The sequence below is a fragment of the Mustela nivalis genome (assembly GCF_964662115.1).
Source record: "Mustela nivalis genome assembly, chromosome: 6".
In the NCBI taxonomy this organism is placed as follows: Eukaryota; Metazoa; Chordata; class Mammalia; order Carnivora; family Mustelidae; genus Mustela; species Mustela nivalis.
This window is the reverse complement of record NC_139025.1, coordinates 37,438,472-37,460,464: the sequence shown is the minus strand read 5'-3', so window position 1 is coordinate 37,460,464 and position 21,993 is coordinate 37,438,472. Positions and strand designations below refer to the sequence as shown.

The 21,993-nt window shown below is 40.4% G+C and overlaps 1 protein-coding gene across 2 annotated transcripts in view; it reads right to left on the bottom strand.

Annotated features, from left to right (window-relative positions):
* The window catches only part of KCNH5 (potassium voltage-gated channel subfamily H member 5), a 313,865-nt gene extending 299,305 nt beyond the window's left edge, over positions 1 to 14,560 (bottom strand). For both annotated transcript variants that reach the window (XM_082734149.1, XM_082734150.1), the window contains exon 1: positions 14,476 to 14,560. In XM_082734149.1, coding sequence (XP_082590275.1) covers positions 14,476 to 14,548 — 73 coding nt within the window. In that variant the 5' untranslated portion in view covers positions 14,549 to 14,560. The remainder of the gene's footprint in view (positions 1 to 14,475) is intronic.
* Positions 14,561 to 21,993: the final 7,433 nt, after the last annotated feature.

Here is a 21,993-nt window from a genome sequence, read left to right as displayed (position 1 = left end):
GGACCACTTTCTTACACCGTACACAGAAATAAATTCAAAATGGATGAAAGATCTAAATGTGAGACAGGAAACCATCAAAATTCTAGAGAAGAACACAGGCAGAAACCTCTTCTACCTCAGCCATAGAAACTTCTTTCTAGACACATCACCAGAGGCAAGGGAATCAAAAGCAAAAATGAATGATTGGGACATCATCAAGATTAAAAGCTTCTGCACAGCAAATGAAACAATTGACAAAACTGAAAGGCAGCCTAGGGAATGGGAGAAGATATTTGCAAATGACATATTGGATAAGGGGTTAGAATCCAAAATCTTTTAAGAAATTGTATCAAACTCAACACCACCACCCCCCCCAAAAAAAAATCCAGTTAAGAAAGAGGCAGAAGACAAGAATAGACATTTTTCCAAAGAAGACATCCAGATAGCCAACAGGCACATGAAAAGATGTTCAACATCACTCATGATCAGGGAATACAAATCAAAACCATGATGAGAGACCACCTCACACCTGTCAGAATAGCTGAAATTAACAAAACAGGAAACAACAGGTGTTGGTGAGGATTCAGAGAAAGGGGAATATTCTTACTGTTGCTGGGAATGCAAACTAGTACAGCTAGTCTGGATAGTATACAGGTCTCTCAAAAAATTAGAGGTAGAACCACCCTACGATCCAGCAACTGCACTACTAGACACTTACCCAAAAGATACAAAAATACTGATTCAAAGGGGTACATACACCCCAATGTTTATAGCAGCTTTATCAACAATCACCAAACTATGGAGAGAGCCCAAATGTCCATCAGCTGATGAGTGGATGAAGAAGATGGGGTATGTGTATGTATATGTATGTATTATAGACACAATAGAATATTACTCAGCCATTAAAAAGAAGGAAATCTCGCCATTTGCGATGATGTGGATGGAGCTAATGTGTATTATCCTAAGTGAAATAAGTCAGCCAGAGAAAGACAAATACCGCATCACCTTACTCATTTGTGGTATTTAAGAACAAGAACAGATGAACCTAGGGGAAGGGGGGAAAGAAAAAATTGAGAGAGGGAAATAAACCATTAAAGACTCTTAATGATGGAGAGCAAACTGAGGGGGCTGATAGTGGGAGGGGGGAAGATGGGCTAGATGCGTGACGGGGATTAAAGAGGGCCCTTGTTGTGATGAGCCCTGGGAGTCATATGTAAGTGATGAATCACTGAATTCTACTCCTGAAACCAATATTGTACTGTATGTTAAGTAACTAAAATTTAGATTAAAAAAAAAAAAAAACAGTGACCAACAAGGAAAATTTGAAGCTTAAAAGCAACGCAGTAAAATTCATGTAGTAATTGCTAATGTTTTCCAAAAGGGTTTGGTTAAAGGGCATTTCCACAATGCTATTTGTCAAATATTTATTATAGAATTGAGGTTTGGGTTTGAAATTTTGGCTTTATTAAAAAATGTACTTTGTTTCTGGTATGAATCAGCCTCTTATTAAAATATGAAGCTACATGTTTCTAGTCCACAAGAACAGCCAGACTGACCAAGCTAATTACCTAGCCTGTGGAACTCTTTCCTGAACTTCTGTAAAAAGAATGCAGGAGTCCCCTGTGCACACAATCACTGAACTAAGCTTCCTTTGGCTGCATTCTCTTCACTTTAAGGGAATGAAAGGAAGCTAGAAAACAAAGGGATGATGCAGGTGATGTCCAAGGCTTCACTCCAAACCCAGCTCGTAGGCAAATCTTCACTACTTCTATCTAGACCCAGATGTTTGCGCCAAAGACCAGAAAGGCACCCTTCACACCTCTTCATTTATACCATCTGATTCATCACTAAGCCCTAATAATTCTACCAAAGAAACATGTCTGATGCATACACTTCTCTCCATCTCTATCAATCCCAGCCCAGCCCAGGCCACCATCATCTCTTGCCTAGACTACTGCAACAATCCTCCAGCTGGTCCCCTACCATGGATTCTCCTCCTTCTGACCAAACTTGTTACACAACAAATAATCCCTGCGGCCAGGAGATTTGTCCACTGCACTTGGAATACAATGCAAGAGCCTCACCCTGAATAATCGGGCCCCAGCTTTCTCTTTTCTTGCTTACTGCAATCCATCTACACTGGCCTTTAAATTTCACAAACTTAGCTACTCATTTTCTCGGTCTCTCTTTAGGACTGTTCACCTATTTTCTCTTCACCTGAAACACTGTTCCGACCACTTATCATCTAACCACCTCCTACTTTAGGTCTCCATTTTGGACTACTGCCTTCGAAAGACCTTCCCTGACACCACCTCCAAATCGAAATTAATCCCTCTCACTCATAGTCACAACAATTTCTTTTTCTTCATGACGCTTACCGCGATTTGCAGTTATATGTGGGGAAGTGGGTTTGTTGAATTCCTATTCCCCTGCCAGACTCCAAGTTCCATGCAGTCAGAGACCACATCTGTTTGTTCATCATCGTATCCCCACCAGTGTTTGCCAAATGATCAAAATCAAATATAGAAATTTCAATTCTTATTTAAAGTCGTATAATCAATACTTGTTAAAACAATGCTAGATATTATCGAGAGTTATAGATAAGGACTGTGCGAGGTAGTTTTCTTCAAAGAACAGACAATTCTATGAAGGAAAAAAAAAAAAAAAAAAGATCGGGGGTTCCCAAGCAGATTTCCCCACACTCTGGCAACTTGTAAATTTAAATCATGGTGTCTATACTATTTTTTAAACTTGTCTTCTGGGTGAGTGGTATCTGTAGATATATTTAAGCTTCATAGAACAGCAGAACAATCCCTAAAGCATATATAGCACATGCTGTTTGGGTTAAATAAAATCCTGGCACAGATGGTTAAACAAGAACATAAATAACTTATATGTCAAGCCCATGTCCACGATATCGATTTCTGGTAGATGCATTGCTCTACTTCCACTATGCAATAACAGAATATAAGGCTGGTATCTTTCTATTCTTACAAATACACCTTTACCCTACAGCTCTAGAACAAGGTAGAGTGTGTGTGTGTGTGTGTGTGTGTGGGCATGTAGTGTAGATGCATACACTTTGTACCTTCCACAATGAGACTAATTATTATATAATAATATTGGCAACATTAAGCAGACCATCACTGTGGGAGTTTGAAATATGCAAAAAATATCTGTTAATTTATTCAAACTTGTTCAGCTGTCATCAAAGATAAAAATATGCCTCCACTTTTCATCTCCTTCAAGATCAAAGGTACATTTTAAAGTTTCTGTGTTTCTTTGATGGCATTAACTTCAACGTTTTTCCAACTAGCCAAAGTGGTTTAGAATGCATGAGATTCTTTAACACATAGTTCTGAAATTCTAATGATAGGAATAATAGCAATTGTGCTGTAGAAAATATTTCTCTGTGCACAAAAAAGGAATGTTCAACAATTCAAAATTTCTACTTTAATAGTTGGTATTTTGTTTATGAGAAGATGAGCATCTAAAAAGTATACCATTCAGAATTATTAGAAGCAAAATGTAACTGCAGTAATAACCTGTAGGACTCATATTCTTGGAATACAATAGAAAACCTTCACCCTGATATAGAGAGTGACAAACTTTAACTGAATTTTATTACAGTGGAATTTCTTAAAATACTTGAAGCCATAAGCCATGCACTAGTTACATAATCTTGGACAAAAGCTAAAGCAGTCAAAATGTGTTTATCAGGGGGAAAAAGTATTAGATACTTAATGTTTAAGCATTTTTCAATCCATCAAATGAACAAACCTTGTTTTTGCAAATGATTTGCATCTGTTCTGAAGGGATTACATATTTTCTTTGAAGTTAACCTTTTAAGGTAATCAACACTAATGGCTAGATAACTAATGAAGAATTTCAATTAAGAGATGAGACCAACTTGCACACCTGATAGAAATACAGAAGTGAGGCTTTTCTGAATGCATTTACAACCTAATTAATTTTCTAAAGCATTGTTCTACTTTTTTCCTACTATCTAGGCAATAGGAGCTAATTGTGCAAGGGAAAGATACAAATCACAAATTCAAATCCTTTCTCTCCTTTGGTCAGATTTCACAGGGCCAGTTGCAAAGAAGCTGACATTCCTACCTTCTTCTTCAGCCTCCGTAAACACTGCCAGTTACTGAGCTAAAGAGAACTGATGTTTCTTTGGCTCTAAATAGTAGTTATTTGTTGAAGGGAGGAGTGGTGGTTTTTTTTTTTTTTTTGGAGTTTTTTGGGTTTTTTTCCTCCAAATTAAATAAGCCGTTGGTCAAATGAGTCCAAATGTTTTAAGCTCAGACTCATTAGTTTATGACTTAAAATGTCAATGACTTAATTCTTTGCTTTCTCCAAGTTAAAAAAAAAAAATTTCCCTTACCTTCCCTTATCTAGAGAAAATAGGGAAAGGGGAATATTTATTAAGCTCTTACTATGATGAGGTACAGTGCAAGATCCATTACATTTATGGCTTTGCCGAGTCTTTCCACTGACTTTCAAGGTAATACTTATAACCCTAGAGAGGCCCAGTGTTTCACCGTGGGTAAGGGCTAGAGCCAGGACAGGAGTCTGTGTTATCAAGATGGAAATGCCTTTGCTCTGTGGAGAGCTCTGTTCTCTGAGCCTTAGAAATGCTCCCACAGACTCAGAAAGATTGCTAGTTACTCTGACTGTGGTTGCTCTAGGAGAGAGAAAGACTGCTTTAGAAACGAATAAGGAGAATGTATCACACCTTTCATTCCTCATATAGAGATAAGATATTTGGTGTCTGAGCCCAATTGATGAAGCAATGCTTTCCTTTCCACCTATAATTCCTTCTTTGGTCCATCCTGTTTGTATATATTGGCTGCATATGATGTCAGCTGTGAACATGTTTCATGCCCTTCCACCAATCCGTATAGTTAACCAGCATGAATTTACTCTGCACACAGAACCTACAGGAGGTACAAAAGAAGTATATGGGAAAAGTCTTACCTCCAAGGATTGATCATTGGATTAGGAAGACCCATAACTTCTACTCATTTCTACTGAGTGAGAAGCCAAAAAAGACCCTCAGATTTCTAGACTAAAAGACTAACATTTTAAATTTGTTTTGAGTATAGCTGACACACAACGTTGCATTAGTTTCAGGTGTACAATTTAGTGATTCAACCTCTCTGTAAGTTTCACTGTGCCCACCACAAGTGTGGTGTCCCCATGTAACACTGTTACAATGCCATTGACTGTAACTTATTCTGTATTCCTTATTCTTATTCTTATTCCTTATTCTGTAACTTTTACTCCCATGACTTCTTCATTCACTAAGTAGAAGCCTGTATCTCCCGCTCCCCTTTACCCATGCTGCCATCTTTCCATCCCCCTTCCTTCCAGCAACCCCCAGTTTGTTCTCTATTAATTTACAGGTCTGGTCCTGCTGAAAGACTAAACTATTAAAGCCACCTTTGACAGAGACAGGGAGACAGCAAAGTGAGTTAGTCTGTTTGAAGCCAAAACTAATGATAACGTCAATTCTGGCCACCACTGGGGTTTAGATTGCTTGAGAGAAATACAAGAAGAGGCCTTCTGTAGGCCACTGGAAATGTAGAACTGGGACACAGAGAGGATACCGTTTCCATTATGACAGAGGAAAGCTTGCTCTGAACAGCATGGTGAAGATGTGTAAGAAAGATGGTTGACGTTTGAACTGCAAGACCGCGTGCTCTTCAGGAGAGGGGAGGGGAGGGGAAGCGAGGGACAGTGCAAGGGAGAGAGGAGAGCGGGAACAGGAAAGGAATAGGAAGGAACTAGAAAGAGAAACCAGGAAAAAGGACGAGAGAAAGTGCAAAGTCATGAAATCCAAAAGACAAACAAGCATGGGGAGAGCGTGGTGGAACATAGTCTCAAATCCTGCAAAGTCAGAAAATATGGACGAATGAAAGGCCTTTGGAGTCACAGGAATACTCATTTGGAATCTTCTAGGACATTCTGACATCACGGTACAGACTGAAATTACTTGAAAGAGGTGCAAAAGGAAACGGTGACTAAGAATTAAAGACATCCACTACAGATGGTGCTTTCAAAGATTTAAAACTTCTAAATGGTAGTAATAACTAAAGACACTGATACTGACAAAGTCTTTGTTATGTGCCAGACACTTATCTCACTACTAAGTATGTATTACCTCCTTTAATCCTCACTCCAACACCATAAACTAGGTACTCCTTATGTGTATTTTACAGAGGAGAAAACTAGCTATGAATAAGTCACAGAGCTAGTATGCATTGAAGCCAAGACTTTTGTGCAAGCCTGTGGCTCCTAACCAATGAACACGCTGCCTCTCACAGGAAAAAAAAAAAAAAAAAAGCATTATTTTTATCATTGTATTTATTATACTCCCCAGTACATCAATGCCCAGCTCATAGGAGACACTCAATACATTTTTGTTTCACTAATGAATTAGTAACTAAAACGAGTATATGAGGGTCAAGCAAAAACATGGGAGCTGTTTTGCAGGCACTTTATTGTCAGGCGATTCAACCCTTGTAGAAGAATTTTTCTATCCCCTAATGCTATAAATAAAAGAATCTAAACTTGTTGTGCTTTAACTTGCCACCCCCTCCCAAAATATGCCAGCAGACAGAAAAGGCTTACAGAAAAAAATTAGAATAAAGATTAACTTCTCCCCTCAACCCAAGTGAGTTGTTTGATTTTCAGTCAAACTTGGTGATCTGAGGCGGGCCCTGCCATCTCTAAAAAGCCAAACTCCACTTTCTCTCATCTGTGGGACACTGTCCAGAACTACAAGCTGCTGCTCAAGGATACTCAAGATACTTAAACTGGTAAGGATCGATTCCCAAGGATAAAACTTGCCATCTCCTAACTGTGAAATTATTTTTTTTTAATTTTATTTATTTGACAGACAGAGATCACAGGTAGGCAGAGAGGCAGGTAGAGAGAGGAGGAAACAGGCTCTTCACTGAGCAGACAGCCCGATGCAGGGCTCCATCCCAGGACCTTGGGAGCATGACCTGAGCTGAAGGCAGAGGCTTCAACCCACTGAACCACCCAGGCACCCCTGTGAAATTATTTTTTTAAAAATTTAACTAGAATCTAAAAATCTCTATATTATTTTCTGGCACAAAACAGTCTAGCTTTTAAACCCATAGAGAGTAGAACAAAAGCAGTAGGAAATATTTTAGCTGTACGTCAAGTTGGAATAGGAGAGGAACGTGAGATCCCTTACGTGTTCGGTTCTCATGAGCCCCAAGTGATTTGCCCTACACAAGGCAATTTCTGCTTTCAGATATACCCACTGTCTAAATATTTTGAACTATGCAGTCACTTAAACAAGCTTACTTAATAGATGTAATCAGCACTGTTCTGGGAAAAATGAATTATAGACTTGTTCTATTTAGGAGACAAAGTCAAAAAGCAACCGGTATCTGGTGCTATGTGCTCTTCACAGTGGACAATGTAAAAGTACGTGTGAGGTATGACCCACATCATTAAGGAGCAACACGTTCGTGACTTTCTAATTATATGTCATTGTCTCTAGAAACTGCCATAACTGTGTACCTAAGCTCAGACCTCAAGTCCCAAACCTTTTGAAATCAATAGGACTTCATACTTAGTATTTGTATTTTTCTAATGGCACCAGACCCTGAGAAACAAAGAAATCTATTTCAACAAAATTTCAAATAGCTTTTCAACCTCTCTTCCTTTCTAAGGTTTTTATTGATCTTTAATCAATTTTTCTACCTTTTCCATGTGAAAACTTAATGTATCACAAAACTACCTAAAATATATACAAATGTCTCTTTATTAGTAATAGTACCACATACAACCAAAAGCTAAAATAATGCCTAAAATACACACTCAATAGTATCACTTCCACCATCCAATTAAATAGTCCAAGACTAAGCATTTCCAATATTAACTTGTATATTTTACAAAATGAGAATATTTCCATGATTCCTTTTAGTCATTCTTTAGTGATGACAAATAGTCATGTCATATCTGTTATTAAATGAGAGTATTTGGTGAAACATAATGAGGATTTATTTCAACTTTATTGAGGTATAGACAAATAAAAATTGCATGTATCTAAGGCATACAACTTGATGGTTTCACAAATGTCTACATGGTGAGGTGATTATCACAATCAACTTAATTAACATATTCATCACCTCACATACTTTTTTCTTTTTCCTTTGTGTGTGTGACAAGAACCTAAGGTGGAATTTTTAAAAATACTACTCCGTTATTGGTAAAGGAAAATGTTTTATAAATGTCCATTTCTTAGAGCACATCAAACCACTGTCTTTGACTTCAGTTTCCACAATAATGATTTCCACTGGTTTGTAACTTGTTATTCATGTTTACTTGATTTCACAACATATCTCTTTTATTCATAAAAGTGCTGTATGAAATATTTTAATTTTCCAATTAAATCGAATCTCGTTTGGGACATTTTGAAGCCCCTCCCAATATTTTGTTTCTAACCCAACCAAAAAGAAAAAGAAATTCCTGAAACCAAGATTCAGACTTGCTGACTGTCAAGAAACAAAACCTCTTAAAGTAGTATTATCCCCCACCATATTCTGGGAAAAGTTTAGTAAGTTTGGAAACTTCAGAGAATATTTGATCTAGCTCTGTATTTTCTTTTAAAAGTTTGGATAACATCAAAATATTAGAATCCTACAATATCCTAGGAAAATAACTACAAATCTATGAACTATCTTTCAGTAAAATCAAAGCACTGTCAGGAACTGATTCTACTTCACTGATTTAATATGAATTCTATCAGGACATCTGGCAGAGGAAAAATTTTGTTGAAACAGAAAATATATATGGACATTTTTTATATGGCATTTTTCTGCAAAACTTTTAATTTCATGTATATTACCACCACAGTAAAATGGTTTATTACAATAAAGCTTTGTTCATCTGCTAAAGTAAATATTATACTAGTCTAAAGTATATTTAAATATATTCCTTTACATACACTGTTTTTATTAATAACCAATTTATTTAGTCACAAAATGTTGGTCGTCATCAACTAAAATAAGACTATAATAATTAAAAGAAATGCATACTTTTTTTTGCATTTCACTTCCCTATACGTGTTATATTTTAGATATCTTCTTCCAAGAGTAACGATTAACTATATTGGTTTTAACCTCCAATCAAACTGGAGGGAAAAATCACCAAAACATAAAAAGTAAGACATGCAATTCGTTCACCTGTGCCAGAACCTCTAGTGACCTCTTGTGGTAAATACTATCCACAGAGCTTTGGAGAACAATACCTTTTCCTAGGCCAGTCACTGGAGAACGGAGAAGCATTGTTCCTCTGGGCTAGCAAACACCCATCACTAACAGTGGAAGTAATACTAATAGTAATATAACTATTACTAAAAAATACTAACTAAACTAAACTAAACTAAAGGGTTTCTTGTTGGAAGTCTCCTCGGTCGTTTTCAATGAAAATATTCATAGTTGTTTTCTTCTATTAAAAAATATAGTGTCTTACGTGGTTCTTCAATAAGACAGTTAAAGGATAGCTGGGGACATGGGATTCTTACACACCCCTACTCCTGGAATCAATCAAAAGACAGACAAAGAGGACAATTTCTTTGAAGAAGACAAGAGTGAACTGGGATTAGCAGCGTTCTGGTCAGCAAAGCATTATTTGTTACATAACAGGGTGTGGGCTCTAGAGCCAGAGACAATCCGCTATCTTATTTATAAATATGATTCAGGGAGTGGTCAGTATAATTTTAACCTCTATGATGTATTAAAAGCACAAGTGATACATTGTAAGACCTGGGTTAGTCAATACCTCAGACACTACGCGGTTGTCACTATCTCCCGAATAGCAGCTTAAATATTAAAGAAAATCTTTCAAAAAAATCATGAACATTATAGCAAAAATATATATATATATCATGTCTTCACCATTTTTTACATTGGACACTACTAAAAAGGTGTGATACCCTTTTTTGTTTTTTTAAATCACTAGTTCTCTATTTCTTCTCCTATAGTTTCCCTTTAAAGATCTTAGTTTTTACAAGTGTTAATTATAGCAAAAAAATAATTTCAGATATTCTGTAAAAGGTGACTGAGTCAAGAAAGTGCTTGTACAACATAAACATCTCAAGCTGTAATGGCAAATCGAATATATTGAACTTCTTCTCTTGCAGCATAAGTGGTTGACAAAATACGACTGTTCCTGTGTTCTTCTTTCCTGAACTCCTTTTTTTCCTCTAAAGAGAAAAACGTTTTTAGTTTTGTATAATGCTTAAAATATTAAAGAACAATAATCAAATTCTAATTAAAAGATATTAAATTTGGGATGTATAATATTTCAAAATGGCATCCTAGTTCACTGTCATAGACACTAATCATTTCCGCTTATTTGTGAAGGAACCAAAGACAACTTACAAATAAAATGTGCTGCCCAAAGATATATGTTGAAGGCCTTGGAAATGTTTTGTTTTGTTTTGCTTTGCTTTGTTTGAATCTAAAATTTCACCTACAACTCTTAAATACCCCTGGCTTTCTTTCAGGTGTTTACCCTCTACGCACAGGTTTACTGCTCCCGATGTACACTGATGAATAGTGTGCATAATTGAAATTTAAATAAGGGAAGACAGTCTAATAATGTATCAGATATGGGTTCAATCAATAAGTACATTGGGCTGAGGTCTTCTATGAGCTATTTCACAGATGTAATGAACTAGTTCCAAACTTTCTGTTCCTAGAAATTCATTTTGAACCTCCTGGTCAAAATGTATCTAAACCTTATTAATACACTTATACTTTTGACCTTTGCAACTTCTTAGACGATATCCGCTAAAGTCATATATTAAGAATTATTATAGTTCCTTTTATTTATCTAAAACTGATCTTGTCCTTTATCTTAAAATTAGAAAGAGGAATTCCCTACTAGTACCATTTTGGAATTTGGCCATAAAGTATGTTTGTATCCATCCTACTCAATAGCCCTCATTATTTTATTTTATAGACTTTGAATCACTAGTAACAATTTGAAATGCTTCCCCATAACAAACTGAGTCAACCAAGTAAGGAAAATAAAAATCCTATCTCAAGAGGTGTAAAGAATCAGCAAACAGAAGCAAGAATCACTGTAGGACACCGAACACGACACTGTTCATCCAGGAAACTGCAACTGAAGAGTCAGGAACTTCATTAGGAAGTGCTCTGGTTTCAAAGCTACGACCAAATAGACCACACTTTATGCTCTTTTGTTCCACGTCATCAAGAAGTTCTCTGATGGATGGCTAATTGGCTGAGATTTCAGTTCATTAGTAATAGCCATGGACAAATAAGTGTTTGATGTTTTTTCTTTGCGTCTAATAGTCTTTCCAATCTAATATCCTCCCCTACTTCTGTATCTCTCTTTCTGTATTTCTGTTACTTTCCACATCTCTCTTTTCCTCTTTGTGTGTGTGTATGTGAGAGAAAGAGAGAGTTTTTTTTCTGGTACCTCCATCTTTGCATCTGAATGAATGGTGGTGTGTTTATCTCCATATGTCTCTCTGTATAAGTTTCTGATTCATCTGACACTCATTAAAAGATCTGATCTTTTCATAAGAAGAACACGATATATCAGAAAGAGAAGTATTTCATGGGGTAAAGGTAAGTAGGCAACCTCAGCCTATCTTTCTTCAATTTCTTTCTTTTCCACTAAAGCTCTGCCAATACTTCACTTTCAATATGGTTAAGTTAGTGAATAATGAAATCTTCAGTGTCACAAACCTCATTCATCTATGAGAATCCTGAAGGGAGTTTTCTCTGTTAGTCTCAATTAAACAATTTCTCAGAATGAATTTTCTATTTCTCTGCCAAATCATATAGAAATGGCAACAACTGTGGGATACTCCCACATGAATGTGCAGACCAATTTAATACTGTAATTCTCAATTTCTGGGGTTCTTCTTATAAAAGTAGAACTGAGACTTTCTAGTTTTTACTACCTACACATGTGCATATACTTAGCTCACATGTCCAACACATTTCAAACGAAGCTCAGAGGTTTTGAGTAGTGGTATCAAAAGTTAGCCATAAGCAATGAAAAGTGATATTTTAAATGCCAAAACAGATCGGTTTCATTTGCACTTGGTATTGCTACCCACAGAAAGAAACATTAAACCAATGAAGCACTTATACAGGTGAGGTGTCAAAAAGATAGGACATTCATTAATTTGGATGGCAAATGTAAAACAGAAACAGACATTTCTTTTCTTTTTTTTTTTTTTAAAGATTTTATCTATTTATTTGACAGAAAGAGAGACAGTGAGAGGGAATGCAAGCAGGGCAAGAGGGAGAAGGAGAAGCAGGCTTCCCACTGAGCAGGGAGCCTGATGCAGGGGCTCGATCCCAGGACCCTGGGATCATGACCTGAACTGAAGGCAGATGCTTAATAACTGAGCCACCCAGGTGCCCCAGAAGCAGATATTTCTAAGCCACATTAAGATAAAGCGTTAATTTCTTATATATCTGCAAAAAAAGATATTCTAAAAACTGGCTCATGGTTCCAATCTGTGGAAGTTTCAACCAAAGATGCTATATTAGTCAACTTCAGTCAAGGAATTCTCATCTTCTTTCTGGTTATCATGCAGAGGAACAGAGAGTCTGTAGGTTTTATTTTTTAAGGCCTTCTCTGAAAAGTCCTCTCACAGACCAAACTGCGTGGAATTGAAATAACCCAAGAAGATAAGAAAGCTCAAATAAAATGGTTGTATCTTGATTAGTTGATCCCAATAAACTTAAGATTTCCCAAATGGATTGTTTAAATAGTATCATCCCCTTGTACTCTAAGTCTTCGCTTAATATACATAAAGGTCATGTATAAACACAGAAATTGCCTACTGTTATGAATTCGTTTTGTGTATTATCATAAAAAATCAAAAACATTGAGATCATACTGGAATGGCTAAAAATATTATAGATTTTTTTAAATTAGACTGAGACTATTAGCTACTTTTTCAACCAAAAAGTCTGCTCTAGACTTGTATAATATCAGGTGTTGACCAAAGTGGAAGTAATAAGGTCACAAGTTTCAAATTGAAACCAAATATCATGGCAGAGATTTATGAAAAATACCTTGGGACACTAAAATACAGATAGTCCCCAAATCAAGGGAGATATCTGCAACCCTAGTTTTAGAAGAGATCCTAATCTAAGAATTAGTATAATCTAGTCAACCAATTCAGGGAAAGTATAATTGTATTTTTTTGTATTATCTTTTTAGTGTGATCCTCTCTTACCCACTTGAGTACAGAAGTGTTTTCACCATTTCTTTTATCCAAGGACCCTGGAGAGTGTCTGTTGTATATGGCACCCAAATAAATAGTGTTTCAATGAATGAGTCAACAATGAATTATGGAACTGCATACAGTATTTCCATTGTTCTACTGTAATCAATATGCAGAGATACCTTTCTCATAAGTGTCCAAATAAGAGACCTCAAAATAAAATAACAGGCCTCTAAAAGAAAAACAAAAAACTTTAAAGGATGCTTTATATATCTTGCTTATAAAATTGGAAATTATATACAAGAACTAAAAAGACATGAAAAATGGAGATTTTAGTAACACACAAAGTTTAGAGGGTCTTAAAATGTGATCTATATAATGATCCTGATTCAGAATAATTTGGAGGAAATGGATTTATAAATGTATGGGATTTTAAAGACACCTTAGGGCAAGAAAACCTTACAATCAGTAGCAAAGTAGAACGGCATGTCTAAGAATTCTTTCTCTGGTTACTTTAAAAGCACAGTAGGTATTCCTTCCTTTTTACATTTCTCCTGTTTAAGTCAAATCAAATATATCATATAAATTAACATAGACCAATGCACAATGAAAAAAAATTAAATGAAGAAACTTGAAACACAAACTTAACCATAGAAATTGCCTTCCCATTTTTCAAGCACCGACTCTATTAGGTTCAACTCCAACTACTCTCCCCAGCACAAGGTTCCTTTCAGCAGTGCTCACTGGGCCCAAAAGCCATTCCAGAGACTTAAATCTTATTAAGTAACCACTTTCACAGCCATTCCCAACTTGAGGGAAACCCTTCCACTAAGATTAACTCTACGAATTTGACCAGTCCCTGAAGTCGATTTGGGGGAAAAAATGTGGGGAAAGGATGAACGAGAAATATATCCCTCATCAAGGCAAAACTCAACTTTATTCTCCAGATGAACCTACACCCCACCAGCTCTCTCTTCCCTTCCTCCCTTTCTGGGCTCTGGACAGGTGGGAGGAAAATGAGTATGTCTTGGAGAGGGGATGTAACTAACTTTCCTCCACCACCTTATTCCGCTCCCCACCCCAAATCAGATCCAATTAGTAACTGAAGCCACCCAGGTAGGGCGGTCTGCATCCCTCTCCCCCTTAGAAGAGGGCTGGGATAGGGGAGGATGGGGGGCGCGCGTGGGCAGGAGGGAGGTGGGGGTGTTCTGAACTGCAACTCTTCTTACCGCTGGAGCGCCTGACGATGTTCTCCAAAAATGTGTTCTGCGGTGCCACCAGCCCTCTCTTGCCCCCCGGCATCCTGGGTCTGGAGAGCGGCGGCCAGGATCCGCGGCGGGGGAGGGGGGGATGCAGGAAGAGAAGGTAGAGGAAGAGGAGAAAAAGGTGGAGAAGATCGAGCCGAAAGAAGTGGGGACGCGGCGGCGGCGGCGGGGTCCCCTGACTGTGTCTCCAGCCCGACCCGGATGAGCAGCTCTAGGGAGGAGGACCAGGCAGTTCATGGTAGTAGCGCTCCCCCGGCCGCCGCTGCCCAGACTGTGGCGGTGCCGCACACGGGGCTCGAGAACTGCAGGCTCCGCGGGGCACAGTGCGCCTGCGCCGCCCCCGCTGTCGCTGTCCCGCCGGTGCTGATGCTGAAGCTGCTGCTGAGGCTGCTGTCGCGGCGGCGGTCGCCGGGGCGCGGACTCAGCATTTCTCCCGCTGCCCCGCGCCCCGGGGCCGGGGAGCGGGAAGTGTCAACTCAAGCCCTCGCTCCCAGTCCCTCTCAGTCCAGATCCGGACCCCTTTGCCGAGCCTTCCTCTCCTCCTGCCCTTGCCCACCCCTCCCGCGCAGCTGGATCACCGCTGCCCAGCCGAGTCCAACTTCTGCCCGGCTGTGCGCCCGGTGGCCGCTCCTCTGTCCCCGGAGATCCAGGCAAACGTTCGCTGTCCAATGGGGCCACGGAGCGGGAGAGGAAGTGAAAAGCGAGCAGGATGCCAAAGAGAGCAATGGGTAGTTGGAAGGCTTACATCTCAGCTCCTCCCGCCGGGGTCGCGAGCCCCGGCTGCTCCCGAAGACGCGGCTGTCAGGGCGAAGGTGTCGAGCAGCTCCCGCTCCAGCAGAGGCTGAGCGCCGAGCAGGGACTGACTGGGAGGCGCGCGGGGACGCAGAGCAGCCACCTGACGCTGCTACCGCCCCCCTCCGGGCTTTGGCGCCCGAGGCTCAACAGAAGAGCTGCAGGCACCCGCCCTGCCCCACGCCCAGGAGCAGGGGCCGGTTAGGGTCTGCGCGCAGAGAGCGCGGGAATGGCCCCTGCGCCTCCGGCTGGAGCTGGTGCGCGGGGAGCCTCCCCAGGGCTGCGGAGCGCGGGAGGCGAGCGGCGAGTCCCGCTACCCGGGTTAAGTTGCGGGAAAGGTTGCACTTAATGCAAGTAGAGAGAGGAAGTGGGTGAATAATTCACACCAGAGAGAGGGAGTGCGGCATTTGTGGTGGAAAACCATTAAAGGTGGTGGGGACGTAGCGGCAAGGGGAGGCGGGCAGGAATCTTCTCTAAGAACGCTCCATCCGCTCAGAACCGGAGTGGAACCGTTAGAATAGAGTCCAAAAGCCGGAAACTACCCGGAGAAGGGGAAATGGCATAAATGCGAATGTAGCGTGGAGGGATGGAAGGAAAAGGGGGAGCTCACGCCAAGGCACCTTCTTTTATCTAAGGCAGTGGTTCTCAAGGTGGTCCCGAACTGGCAGCATCTCCTAAGAACTTTCTAGAAATGCAAAATATCGGGCTCTACCTCAAAGCTAGGTAACTAGTAACACTTGGGTCGTGGGCCAATCATCTGTTTTAACAAGCCCTCCAGGTAAATAGGATGCATTTTCGCTCAAGTAGCAGAAGCACGGATCTAAAGCTTCTCCTCGGGAGGCTCCACTGGGCCTATCCAGAAAGAATGACTGCTAAGCAGGTTCAAGGACTAAGGACAAAAAGTGCGCGTTGCAGCACGGCCAGAAGTCGAAGCGAAGGACAGTTGTATGGGGGCGTCCCCTTTTGCTGAGGTCATAAAATGCTAGGTTACCCTTGTTAGAAATGGTCAAGGCTAAGTTGCTCTAAAGCAACTTGAATCCTCAAGCTGGGGTCCTAGGAAACATCTACTCAGTTCCTGCCTTGGGCAGGAAGGAAAGAGGGAAGATGTCAGACTTCGTTTAGAAACCCCTAGATTACCAACCACTGGCCTCGACTCTCGATCACTGTCTCTCCAGCGCACCCGGGGGAGGGAGGAAAGGCACTGCCTGTGACCGAGAGACACATAAATACACAACCAGGATCCAGGTTTTAGCCTAGGGCATTTTCCCTCCTCTCGTTTCTGAAATTTCCACCCATTTACCCAGACCTTGGGTGGCTGAGTAAACCCTGAAGGTTGACGTAAGGCAGAGACCAGTTTGCTGGGCTAGGATTCCTTCTGCAAAAAAAAAAAAAAAAAAAAGAAAGAAAGAAAAAAAATCAAGAGACTCTGGAATAACACTAAGCTATTTTAGCTTTCTACTCGAGTACTGCTGGTGGTGCAAGTTAATTCCCCTACAGCTAGAACGTCTTCTAAATACATTGGGGTGTATTTAGTTAAATAACAAGGGACTCAGGCACGCATTGGATCCATCTAATCTGCCAGCCACCGACAGGAGTTAGAGATGTGGCTGAGGTTCCACCTCCCTCCCTGCAGGCGACTGGGGGTGGGTTAGGGGCGGGGCGCAGTGGAAAGGCAGTTCTAAAACACACAGGATTGGATTCCTCTCTCCCCCATGGGTCTTACATAACTGTGTTTATAGGGACTAACCTAATGTACAGACACACCATGGTCCTAGACTAATGAGCCATTCACAGACTGGGGTGGTAACAGACAGACTGGTAAATATATATATACATATATATGTATATATATATTTAAAATATGTATATTTCATAGATTGCTCTTCTAGATTTCTAACATGATAAATCCATCATCATCAACAGCAATAAATACACACATATATACACATTAATATAAATATACATATACACGTATGTAAAAATATATATATTTCATGGGTTGCTGTCCTAGACTTCTAACATGATAAATCCATCATCGTCATTAGCAGGAAATACTTCAGATCTGTATGTTCTTCTGCACATCATCAGCTGCCCCACATCTCGCCTCTGGGTATTGATATAAAATCTCTGTTTCCCAGCATTTCCCTTCTAGTATAAATATCTCTGTTCCTAATCACTCCTCTGTGGGTGTATTAGCTAACACTTCTCAAAGAGGAAACTCTTTGGGACTCCATTAAGACACAGTCACACAATTACTGCTAGAATTTCCCCGTTTATTTCCATCTGTGGATTTAATTAAAATGACATTCATCTTTTCTTCTTTGTCCTTAACTGTATAGCATTATAACTTTTGGATTATTTTAATCATTGTAAAAATAACTGGTAGTTATAAAGTGTCAAACTTTTGGTTTCCACACTCTTCTTAATCTTTGAGTTTAAATTTTCATTTTATAGTGGAAGAAACCGAGACCCAGAGAGATGAAGTGCCTAGTCCAAGATGACACAGTACTTTCAGAGGCTGCACTGAACCTAGAATCAAATCTTCTGACCCTGTAGTAAGAGCTCCTGTAAAGAGAAATAATCTGACGTTGCCTAAATGCTGGTAACAACCAGCAACATCCAGTGATCTCTCTTGCCATAACTGATTTTGCAGCACTGGAGAGAAGAGAAACCCCTGGCAACAATTTGCAACAGCTTCTAATCAAAATGGAGTTAAGGAAAATAGAGTGGCACCGGATGGACTGACTAGCCCTAAGGAATGTGCTGGCAGATTGCAGCAAGGTGCCAATACAGCATTTTAAGTGTTTTGCAGACAGAGTCCATATGTTGTAACCAAACTGCAGGATTGAACAGGTGAGAGAGATAGGAATCAAAAAGCTTCAATGTCACACAGAGGGCTTCTTCTTGTTTGTTTCATTGCAAGGATTCCATTTTAAAGCAGAATCATTTGTCCATTTCTTCTTTCTTGAGGCGTTGTCATTAGAGTGGTGTTGTCTGTGAGAACCAAGAGTTCCAATACCCAGAAGTGTTCGCTGATGCCCAAATCACAGCTTGGAAATGAATGGATATTAGTTGAACTGCAGGTTCATTCTGGTTTAACAGCAACCAATATAAAAGCGAAAACTTGGAAATCTGACATATTAGGAAGTGGTAGTTTGTAATTACTACTGTAGTTCACTGAAGGATTCTTTTATCAAGCACCTCTTCTTGGAAGATTTCTAAAATGTAGTTTATTTGACAGGAGTGTAATTATATGTAAACTCTCAGAAATGCATTAGAAAAAGGTCCAGTCTGACTTAACATTAGACCCCTTCTTGAAAACTGCTTACCTACTCCTCTCTAGGAAAATGATTTTTCTCCCCATCTCCAATTTGTTTCTGAGATAACTTTGGCATAGGCCTAAACTTGGATTTGCAGATGCTGAAGGGATAACTCAGATGGAGGAACTGGAGCAAAGAAGAAAGAAAAGGGCCAGAGGCTGCTCTCCAACTTGGCCTCCAGGGTTGGTCGCCTTAGCCGCAGTGAAAGTCCAAACCATTTCCTGCTCCCACACCCATTCCCCAAGTGTCACTCTCTGCTTCCCCCAGAGCCCTGCCCCAGCTCTAGCAATGTAATACCCAAACACTATCATTTGATTCCTTTGGGTGCACAAAGTCCCACACTTCTACTTATAACCTCCCCCTCCTCCTCTTCTCCCACCCCTTCCCCAATCTAAGTTGAGAAAAAGCAGAATAGACAGCCGAATAGAAAGCAGAGTATTATATAGAGGTTCAGTGCTTAGACTCTGGACTGAGACTGCTTGGGTCCTTGGCTTGCCTCATGACCTATAATATATGACCTAGAGTAAATAATATAGCCTTGATTTCCCCTTCTGTCAAATGGGGGTAAAAATGAGCTATTTAATAGGGCTGTTATGAGGGCTAAATGATTCCTATTTGAAATCCATTTAAATAATATCTAGCTTATAAGTACTATAGAGTATTTTTAAACTAAAATGTTTTTATCCCCTTCGGCTTTCATTAACAGTAAAAGCTCTAGGTGGTGATCATTTCTAAGGTTCACTGGACCCTGTTGCCTTCTCCACCTTCTTGGAACTAGTTGCAGCCACAAACTAGTTCTGATCAATGGGATGTGAATGGAGGGGATGCAGGTTACTTCCTGGTGAAAACAGGTTAAGAGCTAGAACTCAATTCTCGATGCTCCTCTTCCTCTGCCTTATTGGCAATGGAAAGCCAAGTGACACACAGAAAATGGCTGCCCAGAAGAGTCACCTAGACCTGTGGTGACATCATAAGTAGGAAATAAGCTCTGGTTAACTAAGACCCAGAAATTCTGGCATTGTTTGTTACTATGCCATACCCTAAACTACCCTGACTCATACAGATTGTGAGCTTGCTTTCGGTGCAGGAAATTAGGGGAACAATGATTCCTAGACTGCACATTAGAAACACCCGTGAGTTTCTCAAAATCCCAACGTCTAAGGCACAGTTAGCTCCCAGACCAGGTAAATCAGAATTTCTGAGCATGAGACTCAGCCCTCAGCAGTTTCAAAGTTCCCCAGGTGATTTCAGTGTGCACCAAGGTTGAGAACCACGGTCTCAGAGCAATGCTGTACTCTGCAGGAATCTCCAAAATTGAGATTTTGTGTCCAGATTCTCAGCTCCCAGGGACCCGGCCTGCAGTTATACACACTCAGCAAAGACCCAGCCCTAACTGTGAGTTTCTCCATCACGGTAGCTACCAGGCACCTTGGAAGAGAAATCTCCAAGACTGACACCACCATAAATCCAAGCCTCCAAACCACTTGCCTTCTCAGATGTAGCCCTGTCCTTCTACGCATTCCTCAACCATCCCTTCTGTTCTCTGCAGGAACTTTTTCAGAGCTTCTCCTCTGTCTTCACACTTCAGGTGTCACCCTCTCACCTCTCAGTCTCAGAAGATGACTCACAGAGAACAGGTCATGCTGTCCATCCTCAGATTTCCTGCTTTGCCTCTCTCTCTTCCGTTTCTCCTTTCTACTGGGTGAATTAGGAAGTGATTTCCTTCTCCATCCCTCCCCCAGTGTTCTTAGTCCCGTGAGTATGCCTCTGGAGGGATCTCACTTTACTACCTGTGCTCCTATCCCTTCGTGTCAATGGCTCAAAGGGGTGCTCTATATTAAGGAAGGACTCTGTAGTAAGGAAGGATGGACATAAGGACTTCTGTGCCTCCTGTCCACTCCTTTACCCACTGTAGATTGACCACCACCCCACTACTTCCCTCAAACTGCCTTCCCAAAGACCATTTTCAAATTGCCAAACCCCATGAGGCAATTTTGTTTTAATTTTACTTTACCTGCCTATGACATATTGCCCTGTTACCACTCCTCTCTTCTTTTTTAAAGCATTCTAAAGAAACTTACTTTTTTCTTTCCTTTTATTTTTTTTTGAAGATTTTATTTACTTGACAGAGAGATAGAGAGAGAGCACAAGTAGGCAGAGCGCCAGGCAGAGGGAGAGAGAGAAGCAGGCTCTCTGCTGAGCAGGTAGCCTGATGTGGGTCTCGATCCCAGAACCCTGAGCTGAAGGCAGCTGCTTAACTGAGAAGCCACACAGGTGCCCCCATGCCTCTCTTCTCGAAACATTCTCTTAGCTTAGACTGACTGGTTTGGAGCACTGATTGTGTTGACCTCAGCATTTTAATTAACCTATCTGTGCATGAGTGTCTTCATCTGTAAAAATGGAATTGTAATGGTGCCTACCTCATACGGTCGATATAAGAATTAAATGAGATGGTACAGGTACAATCTTGTATCCACATTTCTGAAACGAAAAAGTTTGAAATCCTAAACTTGTTTTTTCACAAAATTGTTTGCCAGAAAATCCTGACATGACCAGTCAGGAGGCTATCCGTACCCACTCATTGTGAATATTGACATGTTTTGCTGTATAGATATTAATGTGTTTGATCATAGGGATTGCTGTCCCTAACTCTGATATGGTAGATACAAATGTACAGAAATCCACAGATTTCTTACTTCCAAGACACAGATTCATTCCTGAAACTCTAGACACGCATACCTGCGTGCCAACTGCTTCTCTCTGGGTGGCAATTCCTCAGGGATCCCTAATTCAACATATACAAACTTCCTTCCCTCTCCAGAGTTTCCAATCTCAGAAGTGCTCCCTCCACCCACCCAGGCTGTCCCATTAACCCTTCTCTATCCCTATCCCCCACCTCCAATGCTGCTCATTCTGCCTCCCATACATCTCTTAAAAGTATTCACTGTCCACTATCATTCCTGGCACTGTTTGTGATCAGGGCACCACCTATGCAGTCAGGGTTGAGAATTATTGTTCCCCTAATATTTTTTTTAAATTTATTTGACAGACAGAGATCACAAGTATACAGAGAGGCAGAAAAATATGGAACGCTTCATGAATTTGCATATCATACTTGAGCAGGGGCCATGCTAATCTTCTCTGTATCATTCCATTTTTTGTATACGTGCTACTGAAGCGAGAACTGTTCCCCTAATTTCTTGTACCTAAAACAAGTGCAGGGGCACCTAGATGGCTCAGTCTGTTAAGCAACTGCCTTCTGCTCAAGTCATGATTCCAGGGTCCTGGGATGGAGCCCCGCATTCTCATTCGCATTCGGCTTTCTGCTTGGCCCGAAGCCTGCTTCTCTCTCTCCCTCTCCCACTCCCCC